Source organism: Peromyscus eremicus, chromosome 17, assembly GCF_949786415.1.
Source record: "Peromyscus eremicus chromosome 17, PerEre_H2_v1, whole genome shotgun sequence".
Taxonomy (NCBI): domain Eukaryota; kingdom Metazoa; phylum Chordata; class Mammalia; order Rodentia; family Cricetidae; genus Peromyscus; species Peromyscus eremicus.
In genome coordinates this window covers 35,544,224-35,556,331 of record NC_081433.1, presented here as the reverse complement: position 1 = coordinate 35,556,331, position 12,108 = coordinate 35,544,224, and the positions used below count along the sequence as shown (strand labels likewise).

Sequence of the window (12,108 nt, the reverse complement as noted above, 5' to 3'; positions counted from 1 at the left end):
CGTGCACACTGCGCCCCCGTGCGGCGAGACTCGGCGAGACAGGTGGCGCCGTCAAGAGGAGGGAGCCCAGGAAGTTTTTGCAAGAAGAGCCTCAGTTCCCTCTTTGGATCTGGACCTTGCACGCGCGCGGGACTGCCACAACGCAGGGACTTGAACCCTAACCAGGACTGAAGTGGATAACTTAGCCACTAGATGCCCTAAATTCCCTGTCGGCAGAGTGGGAATGAAATAGACTCTAACTCATCAACTTTAGAGTTACTGATGTGCAAAACGAAAATAATAACAAAATTAAAAGGATACCTTTTCGCCCGGCTCTGCCTCCCGAGTGCTGGGATTAAAGGCGTGCGCCACCACCGCCGGGATCTCTGTGAGTTCGAGGCCAGCCTGGGCTACAAAGCGAGTTCCAGGAAAGGTGCAAAGCTACACAGAGAAACCCTGTCTCAAAAAACCAAAATAATAATAATAATAATAATAATAATAATAATAATAATAATAATAATAAAAATAAAATAATAAAAGGATACGTTTTCGCTCTGACAAAGCACCATTTAACGTCTGTGCTGGAGGTTTCAGATAATTAAATGAAAAAAATGCAAATATTTGCAGAAGACTGGTGTGAACATTCTTTTGAAAAATATCAGTGAGAACAGGAACATGAGATGAGGAAAGTTGATAGAGATCCACAATGTAAGATTGCTGGGGAATGGTAAATTAGCCAGCTCTGTACAGCAAGAAACAAAACTCCAAAACCTTCTGAGACCCGGGAAGGGAGGCTTACACAAGCTAGGAGACATATGATGTTCTCATACTGAACACTTAAAATTTCCATGTTCTCACTATATTTTGTACCAGCCCAATTCCCAAACATCTCCAGAGTTCCTTTGAAGAGTCAAAAGAAAATGGGGGAAAGGAAATTTTAATAAGATAAACACCAGAAAAAAATGTGACCTTGCAATATTAAAATCTACATTACAAATTAACCAACGAGGCATGGGGGCTTGTGTCACAGCCCTGGAGGCTGAGACAGGAGGATGGATGCCACTTTGAGGACACAATCAACCAGTGCCCTAGTGTACAGTCCTGTCTCATCACAGGCTATTAAGGAAAACTGTTACATTCACCAACAATTTCAAGAAGAAATGAAATGCAGGAGAGAGGGGGCTGAACATGTAGCTCGGTTGATAGGGTGCTTCTCTAGTATTCGTGAAATCCTAGGATCCATTGTCAGTACTGTATAAACTGGATATGGCAACTCAATCATGTAAATTCGGCATCCAGGAGTGAAGGCAGAGGGTCAGAAGTTCAAGGTTATCCTTGGCTATTCAGGACTATCTTGGAATGTGTGAGATGCTGTCTAAACAAAAAAAAATAAAACACAGATTTAAGAAGGTGACCATTTAAATTAGCAAGAAGAGAAATAGATGACAAATATACATTTAAGGAAAATGTGGGCAAACGTTTCTATAACCTCAGGGTGGCAACGGACTCTCTTGGTAAGCATGGGCAACAAAGCAGGACAGAAAGCCATCATGAGCATAGGAAGGACGGTGATGGTTCAGTCATCAACTGAACTAGGGCTTCCTGCACAGCCCTGAGGTAGCTATTTCACATGGGTTGTCTTATACAATGTTCATCTGACAGGGTTTGATGCTGTGACCCTGTAACACTGTGACACTGTAACACTCTGATGCTGTAAAACTCTGACACTGTAAAACTGTGACACTGTAACACTGTGATGCTATAACACTGTGACACTGTAACACTATGATGCCGTAACACTGTGACACTGTAACATTGTGATGCTGTGACACTCTGATGCTGTGATGCTGTGACACTGTGACGTTGTGACACTGTGATGCTGTGACACTGTAACACTGTGACACTGTGATGCTGTGACACTGTGACACTGTAACACTGTGACACTGTGATGCTCTGACGCTGTGACACTGGGACACTGTGTTGCTGTGATGCTGTGACACTGTGACGCTGTGACACTGTGACACTATGATGCTCTGACGCTGTGACATTGGGACACTGTAACACTGTGACATTGTGATGCTCTGATGCTGTGACACTGGGACACTGTGATGCTGTGACACTGTGACACTGTGACGCTCTGACGCTGGGACACTGGGACACTGTGATGCTGTGACACTGTGACATTGTAACAGTGTGATACTGTAACACTGTGACGCTGTAAAACTGTGACACTGTAATACTGTGATGCTGTAACACTGTGACACTGTAACACTCTGGCACTGTGACACTGTAACACTCTGACACTGTAACACTCTGACACTGTAACACTGTAACACTCTGACACTGTGACACTGTGACACTGTGATGCTGTAACATTGTAACACTGTAACATTCTGACACTGTGACACTGTAACACTCTGACATGTAACACTCTGACACTGTGACACTGTGACACTCTGTGATGCTGTAACACTCTGACACTCTAACACTCTGACACTGTGACACTGTAACACTCTGACACTGTAACACTCTGACACTGTGACACTGTAACACTCTGACACTGTAACACTGGCAAGTGAAGGGATATACAGAGGTAAGCAGTTGGCAGTGGCTGGGGGCAGGTTTTGAACCTAAGTCCCTCTGATTCTACAGCTTCCAACCTCATTTCTGAGTAAGAGTGTTTCTCAGTAAACTAGAATTGACCACAGAAAAGTTTGAGTACTATAATAAAAATATATATATACCATAAACTACTAAAACACAAATAAACCAGGGGAGTGATATATGATGTACCTAAGAATGAAGCATTAATGAGCATAATGTATATTATTTATATGTTTTATATAATAAGTTTATTATATAAAATATTTTATAAAAATAATTTGTATAAATTATTTATGCAATAATTTATATATTAACATAAGGAAAATTTTCCAAGTGAATATGGGGAAAACAATAGCAATATGATTCAAGCAGTTACACAATGAAATTAGTTAGAAATGAAAATGATTAACAGTGAAATTGAGAATTTGGGCTATCACTGGTAGTATAGCATATGCTTAGCAAACCTGAAGTCCTGGGTTTAATTTTCAGAACCATCACCTCAAAATCAGAAAGGCTCAATATCTGGGAAAACACACAGAGCTTTTCCTCCATTTTCTCTCTGAAGTTCTTGTAAACTGTGTACTTTTTTTTTCATTTTTCTTTATTAAGAAATTTTCTACTCACTCCACATATCATCCACAGATTCCCCCCTCCCTCCTCCCTCCTCCTACCACCCAGCCCTCTTTCCTAAGCCACCCCACATCCCCACATCTCCCAAATCGAGGTCTCCCATGGGGAGTCAGCAGAGCCCAGCACACTGAGCCTAGGCAGGTCCAAACCCCTTCCCACTGCACCAAGGCTGTGCAAGGTGTCACACCATAGGCAACGGATTCCCAGAAGCACCGCCCATAGACCAGGGACAGATCCTAATCCCCCTGCCTGGGTGCCCCCTAAACAGTTCGAGCCGAACAACCATCTTCCGTATCCAGAGGGCCTAGTCCAGTCCCATGGGGGCTCCACAGACACCAGTCCACAGTTCATGGGCTTCCACCAGTGTGGCCGGTCATCTCTGCACATCCTCCCGTCATGATCTCTACATCCCTCGCCTGCAGTATCTCTCCTCTCTCTCATCAGTTGGATTCCCGGAGATCAGCCTGGTGCTTGGCCATGGATCTCTGCATTTGTCTCCATCAGTCACTGGTCAAAGGCTCTATGATGACAACTAGGTTATTTGCTAGGCTGATCACCAGAATAGACCAGTCCAGGCACCCTCTGGACCACTGCCAGCAGACCAAGGTGGGGTCAACCTTGTGGATTCCTGAGAGCCTCCCCAGCACCCTGCCTCTTCCTATTCCTATGATGTCCTCATCTACCATGGTATCTTCCTCCCTGCCCTCCCACTCTGTCCCTGTTCCAGCTTGACCCTCCCATTTTCCTATGTTCTCATCCCCCACTCCTCACCCTCTGCCACACACACCCCAAACCCAGTCTGCTCATGTAGATCTCATCCACTTCTCCTTCACAGGGTCATCCATGTGTCCCTCCTAGGGTATTTCCCTGTTAGCTAGCCTCTCTGGAGTTGTGGGTTGCAGTCTGGCCATCCCTTCCCATCTAGTATCCACTTATGAGTGAGTACACACTATGTTTGTCCTTCTGAGACTGGGTTACCTCACTCAGAATATTTTTTAGTTCCATCCACTTGCCTGCAAATTTCATGATATCATTGTCTTTTACTGCTGAGTAGTACTCCATTGTGTATATGTGCCACATTTTCTTTATCCATTCTTCAGTTGAGGGGCATCTAGGTTGTTTCCAGGTTCTGGCTATTAGGAATAATGCTGATGTGAACATAGTTGAGCATGTGTCCTTGTAAACCGTGTACTTAAAAAAACAAAAATTGGGCTCGAGAGATGGCCCAGTGGCTCAACTTGTCAAGTATGAGGCCTGAGCTCTTTCCTGCCCCCCTCCCTTTTTAGTGAAAAACATTTTTTCTCATACAATATATTCTGATTATGGTTTTTCTTTATCCCTCCACTTCCCCCCAGTTCCACCCCACCTCCCCTCCCATCTCACCCCCTTTCTGTAAGACCTGAGTTCTTATGCCCAGAACCCACATAAAAGTGCCTCCACGTCCGATGGGGAGCAGAGAGAGACGAACCTTCATAAGTCCATAGTCTGCTAATGTGGTGTTCCCAACAGTGAACAAGAGACTCTGCCCTTAACAAGGTGGAAGTCAGGGACTGATGCCCAAGGCTCAAGGTTGGTCTCTGACCTCCACACCTGTGCCTTGGCATGTGTGTACTAGTACACACACACACACACACACACACACACACACACACACACAAACTTGGCGGAGGTAGAACAAAACCTAAAACTATGATTTTGCTCATGTGGTTCATAACACATATAGATGTATTAACTATAAATACTACAGGCCTGGAGGATAGTTCAAGTAGTAATGTGCTTGATACACAAGCCTGATGACCCAAATTCAATCCCCAGAATCTATATGAAAAGCCAGGGATAAGGCACACTTAGGAAGATCCCTGGATCTTATTCGTCATGCAGCCTAGCCCTAGGTTCCAATGTGAGGTCCTGTCTCCAAAAACAGCTCCTGAGGAACAACACCCAAGGTTGGCCTCTGACCTCCACATACACTCTCAAACACATGTACCTGCTCGTACATGAACATGCACAAACACACACGTGCATACATACAAACAAGAAAGTCTGAAAAGTGGGGCACATGAGACAGCTGATTTTTCATATTTATGGTTTATATTAAGGGCTACAGTGGACAAGAACAGGTTAAGGGTGAATTTGTGATCTTTGTGGTAACCTCTATGAGATGTCACTTCTGGGCAACTTACTCTCTGTGCGTGACTCCGGCACTGACCCTGAAAGAGTGCCTGAGATCAAAGCCACCCTGAGAGGTGAATTACCTCAAATGGAACTCAGGGAAGGGAATGAGGTCTTCCCAGTACAACAGGAGGACTTGTCTGTCACAGCATCTTAATAGAGAAAGATATGTTTCTCGACTACAGGTGAGAAACTGCATCATTAATTTCTCTATAAATGTGCTCTCTGCTGCTTAAAAACTTGCTGAACACAAGTCCTGAATACATTAAAAGCCTTTTTTTTTTTTCTGCCACAGAGGAGGTGTGCGATCACACATTATACACCTGAACACTGCCTGCTGGGCTCAAATAAAAGCTGATATTGGAGTGTGAAACACACACACACACACACACACACACACAGAGAGAGAGAGAGAGAGAGAGAGAGAGAGAGAGAGAGAGAGAGAGAGAGAGAGAGAGAGAGACTGTTGCCACATCTATATGAATTTGCAATAAAGACTTGTCCAAGATTTGATAAACCTAGTTCTGCCTCAAGGAAACATTAGGTTTCAGCTGTGCGTTCATCTCAGACCTCATCTTAAACCCCTACGGGGGAACGCTAATCCCTCTGATCTAAGTAGGAGTTCTATTTTTCTAGAGGGCCCTCCATAAAGTTTGGCTTGGAACTGGGGCCTGAATGTCATGAGCAATTTCATACCAAGTGTCTCCTGAGCACTTCTGGGAAATCTCCGCAAGCCAAAACATTAGTAACCCAGGAAGTATAGCTGTGAAAATGAGGGGTTTTGCCAGAAGGAGAGCAGGTGAAGTGTCCCTGTGTGTGGCTGTGCTGGAGAAGGAGAGCCAATAAACGGAGCTGACCAGGTGCAAACATTTTTACAGTTTACAGACAACGGAGTGATAATACTGGTGGCGTTCCCACAGCAAATTTGGTCCCTTTCCACCTCCCAGAAGTTGTGAGCATCCAGGGACATTCTAAAGCAGGGGCACAAGAGCCTCACCTCCATCATCCATGCCGGCAAAGACAGGGAGTGTCACTTCTCCTTGGTCCTTTCAGTGAAGGCATGAACCCATCAGTGGTCCATAATAGCACTGTTACTGCGTTTTGAACTGGAAATTTCCTTACAGATAGTCCCTTTATCTTCAGTTGATGGTAGGCAAGCTCCTGCTACAGGTCTACTGTGCCAACACTCAGTACTGTAACAGTCACAGTACTTTAGGCCTCTGTAGTGTTTTGTTATAGTTGTTGTTGTTGTTTGTGTGTGTCTGCACTGGAAATCAAACCCAAGGCTTCACACATTCTGGTCAAACATGCTACCACTGAGGTATGCCCCAACAAGGAGCTTTAGTTTTGGAAAGAAAATTTACAAAGTGAGTAGGAAGGCCCTCTAATTTTGATCTACTCACTGAGAGACAAAAAACAAAAACAAAAACAAACAAAAAACAATAAAAAAATAATAGTTCTGCTCTTTGTTGTTGTTGGACAGGGGGTGTTTTTTGTTTGTTGCAAGGTAGGATCTCATACATCCCTGACCTCAAACTTCCTATGAAGCCAACAATAGCTTTGAACTTAGGACCCTCCTGCTTCTACTTCCTGAGGTCTAGGATTGGAGACGTGGACCGCCATGCCCAGCCTTCCGCAGCTCTGGAGATCAAGGCAAGGGCTTCTTACAGGCTAAGTAAGCCCCAACTGAGCTGCTTCCCCAACCTCCCTGGTTCTGTTTTTAATAAAGGACTGCTCCATAGCTCCATGCATGGCCCCCTTTGACCTCACTGAGAAGCCGTTTCTCAGTCCAAGAGCATGAGTACTCACAAGTCAATTCTGCTCATGGTTATGTTGACAGTTGTGAACACAGATCACGAGGTAGAGGAACTAAGTGGAGAATAGAATGGATGGATGAAGCCCAGGGCAGAGTTTCGGCAGCTCCAGTACTTTGAGCTAAGCTGAAATAAATAGCAGAGAAGTGTGGGTGAAGCAAGCCGAGAGGAAGAGAGCTGTGAATTTGACCCTGGACACCCCCTCTCAGTCCTAAAGAGCAGGGACTATCTTGTGCATCCCTCACTACACTGGTTTGCATGAGGTGTCCCCCATACTCTTGGGCATCTGGATATTTGGTCCCTAGTTGGTGACATTGTTTGGGTGGGTTTAGGAGGCGTGGACTTGCTGGAGGAACTATGTCACTGGGGGCAGGCTTTCCAAATCCGTGTGCGGTTTTTATTTATCATGTGTACATTGTTCTGCCTGCATGTATCACTGCAGGCCAGAAGAGGGCACCAGATCTCATTACAGGTGGTTGTGAGCCACCACGTGATTGCTGGGAATTGAACTCAGGACCTCTAGAAGAACAGTCAGTGCTTTTAACTGCTGAGCCATCTCTCCAGCCCCTCCGTGTGCGGTTTTTAATGCACTCTTTCTGGTTCCTGTTTGTGTTTTAAGTGATGAGCTCTCAGTGGCTATTTCAGCCACCATTTTGCCTGGTTCCCTACCATGATGATGACGTCTTATCCTCCTGGAACAGTAAGCCCCAAATAAAGTTTTCATTCTAGACATTGCTGGGGTAATGGTGTTTTATCACAGCAACCGAAAAGTCATTAAGATTTAGTTTTGTCATTAAGCACGACTAATTATAAAGTATGTGTGTGTGTGTGTGGGGGGGGGTGATAGCAATAGATACTGCCTATACTGTGGTGATAATCATGTAGCTGAAGTTCATAATAAAAGCATGGTCCCTAGACACCAATCTGTCACTGTTATTTTAGTAAAGAACAAACTTAGTCTTGTTATTCAGTGCAAATAGTAAGTCCCCGGACATGTAAGATTCAAATCCACAGCACAGAAGTTGATTTCAGGAATTTTAGTTTTCAATGACCTGTGTATGAATACAGTTTTGTGAAGTTCCTTATTAAACATTAAGGTTTAGTATTTTTAAGAATTTATTCTTTTTAAGAACAATTTCTTTTTATTATCATCATGATTTTAAGTAGCCTGTAAGCTTGTATCATTTACTGATATGCTTTGCTCTGGTTGGTCAACAGCCCACACTCCACTCCTCCCCCATCTCCCTTCTTCCCTTACAATGCTGTACCCTTTCACCCAGCATCCCTTTCTACTTTAATATCTCATGAACTCTGTTGTCTTCCCCATACCCCTCCCTTAAAATGTCTCGTCTTTCCCATCGTGGGAACCCCTCCCTAGTTCCTTGGTCTCTACCCACATTTACTCTCTTGCAGACACACTTATTAAACAATTAGAAGCTAGGAGCCATATAGGACAGAACAAACACATGGCATTGGACTTTCTGAGCCTTCACATTGCCTAATACAATGTTTCTTTAGCTCCATCCATTTTCCTGGAAATTTCTTTTTAAAAAGATTTTTATTTATTTTGACTGCATGTATATGAGCGTTTTGCCTCCATGTATTTAAGTGTACCAGATATGAGGCCGGTGCCTGCAGAGGCCAAAAGAGGGCATAAGATCCCCTGGAACTAGAGTTACAGACAGTTCTGAGCTGCCATGTGGGAACTGGGAAGCAAACCCAAGTCCTCTGCAACTGCTTTTAGCTATTGAGTTAACTCCTCAGCTCCCACGATTTCATGTTTAGTTGCTAATTGAATAAAATCCCATTGTGCATATGTACCCATGTGCATATCTTCATTAGGCATTCTTCCGTTGATGGACATGGAGGTTGACTCCATATGCTTGCTATTGTGAAAAGAGCAGCAATAAACATGGATGTGCAAGTATCTCTGTGGTATAGCTGAGTCATATGGTAGGTTTTTTGTTTTGTTTTGTTTTTGTTTTTCGAGACAGGGTTTCTCTGTGTAGCTTTTGGGACTCACACTGTAGCCCAGGCTGGCCTCAAACTCACAGATTCACCTGCCTCTGCCTCTTGAGTGCTGGGATTAAAGGCGTGCACCACCACCGCCCGGCCATATGGTAGTTCTAGTTTTGGCTTTTTGAGGTACTTCTACACTCATTTCCATAATGGCGGCACCAGTTTACCTTCCCACCAACAGTGGCTTTTTCTTTCCCTGTGTCCTCACCAGCACTTCTTGTTGTCTTGATGTTGGTCCTTCTGCCTGGGGTGAGATGGAATCCCAAAGCAATTTCACCTTCCATTTTTCTGATGGATTGGAAGTAATTTCTACACATGAACAGCTTTCTATTGGTGGGGATTTTTGCTTTGTGATCACTGTATTTAGCAAGAGGAAATTGTGTTTTTCACAAAGCTTACGAATATGATTTTATGTTGCTCATGTTAACTTACAACAGTACATCGACTTGAGAGCATGCACCTACCAAGAAGACACAAAGGAAAAGGATGCTCTCTTCAATACGTGATGCTGAGAAAACTGAATTCCTGCTGTACCTTCTTATAGAATGCCCAAAAATAATTTTAAAAAAGGTGAAAAACCCAAGTGTACAACCTTAAACCATGAAGCTTCTACAAGAGAGTATAAGGAAGAATCCCTGACACCAACTTTGGTAAGGCTTTGTTTTTTAAAGATGAGTCTGACAATTCCAAGAAAATTAAAATTTACTGTATCGTATATATCTATCTTTGAGTTCAAACTGTAAAAGGATCATGGATGAAAGATGGCAGCTGGCTTCATAACATGACTTGTAGGTTCACAGTTTGAGTCTTACATATCGAGTTTGTACTTGTGAATAGATATGTCAATTAACAGTTAGTTATCTTAGGTTTTGCTCCTTCAGAGAGATGTTTACGTTTCAATTCATCAAGCAGAGAAATTTAATTCAAAATCGAAGAACTAAAAATTGACCCTTGGGTTCTACCACATGTGAAAATTGATGTCCTGCACCAAATAGTTCCTATGGTTTTATTTGGTTTGGTTTGAGACAGGGTCTGGTGGGCCTAGACTGCATTGACGATAAGGCTAGCCTGGAATTTGCTTCTGTTCTCTGGCCTCTTCATAGTGTAAGGATTACAGTCATGTGCTACCTTGTCTGGCCACCAAGAGTGATTTGTAGAATCCAGTACTTGTAATGATAGGAATTGACAATACCGTAGGGGCAGCCTCAGCTGTGTTATACACTCCTTTATATGTGCATTTAAAATGATTATATATATATATATATAATATATATATATATATTATATATATACACACACACTACACACACACACACACACACACACACACACACACACACACAAATCTAAAGGTCAAAGGACAAGTTGTAGGTTTTCTCCTTCTACCATGTAGGTTCTGAGGATCAAACTCAGGTCTTCAGGCTCCCCAGCAAGCTCTTCCATCAGCTGAGTTATCTCGCCAGCCCCATCAATGTATCTTATTGAAACTGCTATGAAAGAAATCCTCATAAAACCATTCCTTCAGAAGACTTTTTTTTTTTTTGAAGAGCATTCAGAGGAAGGACCTTTGTTGCATAGATCTGAAGTCTACAACTCAGCTGAAAGAAATATTTATTAAGACATGCTTATGAGTTACCCATAATGGCTTTAATTTCATATTGGTCATATTAATCAGCGAAGGGAATAGAAAACTGTTATGTTATAGAGAAAGCTGCATCAACTACCCAGAGTGTGCTAGAGAAAGCTGGAGAGGAAAACGGTGCTTGACCTAGTCCTTGGAATCAGAAGGCAACTCAAGAACGCCAAGTCCAGGCCATCGTAACATACAGATGTCAAAATATCCCTTACTGGAATCTGGAGGAGGATGTGCATACTAAGACGTCATTTGCCCTTACAGAGGAAATCAGTGTTTGTTCATCTTTTGAGATGAAGGCTCACTGGACTCACAGTGTTTGATCAGCTGCACAGCAGATGGTGAGCTCTCTGGAGGCTGAGATTCTCTCTGCCTAGTTCTTTCTAGAGCTGGAAATGTAGGTTTTTCCACAAAGGCTTGCTCATTTTTTCATAAATAAAGTCCTACTAAGACCTATTTTTACTTTAGTATGTTTCGGCATCTTCTTTATTACAAGGGCTGGATTCAGTGGGGTGGGGGAATTAACAAGATGTGACGTTAACACTGGTGTTGGTGGGTTAGAACATTTTCCAATGGGGTCAGTGAGATAGTTCAGCAGGCAATGGCACTTGCTGGCCAAGCCTGGGGACCTGAGTTTCATGTCTGGGATCTATAGGATGGTGGAAGGAGAAAACTGCTTCCACAAAGCTGTTCTCTGACCGTTACAGAGTATGGCATGCATGGTTACACAAATACAACACACACACACACACACACACACACACACACACACACACACGTACCCACACGAGTGCACTCAGCACACATGCATGCACATGGGTATACACACTCATACTTTTTTAAAGGAGCATTGAAAATGATTAGTATTTATGAGGGCAATGAACTGCAGGATTCCAAATGATCAAATTTGTGAAAATTGCCTATATAGAAAAGAGATTGATAATTTGGGGAAGGTTAAATTTTATAAAAATCTGATCCACAAAGGCCCTATTCCTTATAAAAGTAAGCCTTACAGAGGACCAAGGTTCAATTCCCAGCACTCATATTAGTAGCTAACAATAGTCTGTAACTCCAGTTCCAGGGAGATCTTTGCCCTCTCCTGACCTTTGAGGGTGCAGGCAGGCACACGGTAGACAAGACATACATGCAGGCAAATACTCATACTCATAAAAAGCAAAAATAAATCTCTTAAAAGGTTAAATTAATCCTCAGCCAATCATAAATTCACAAATATAGATTCCCTGCATTTTTAGCTTC

General features: G+C 43.1%; 1 protein-coding gene across 1 annotated transcript in view; it reads right to left on the bottom strand.

Moving 5' to 3' along the window:
• Mtnr1a (melatonin receptor 1A) overlaps positions 1–6,395 on the bottom strand; it is a 20,768-nt gene extending 14,373 nt beyond the window's left edge. Inside the window, exon 1 of the mRNA XM_059245016.1 lies at positions 6,383–6,395. Coding sequence (XP_059100999.1) covers positions 6,383–6,395 — 13 coding nt within the window. The remainder of the gene's footprint in view (positions 1–6,382) is intronic.
• Between the last annotated feature and the right edge of the window lie 5,713 nt (positions 6,396–12,108).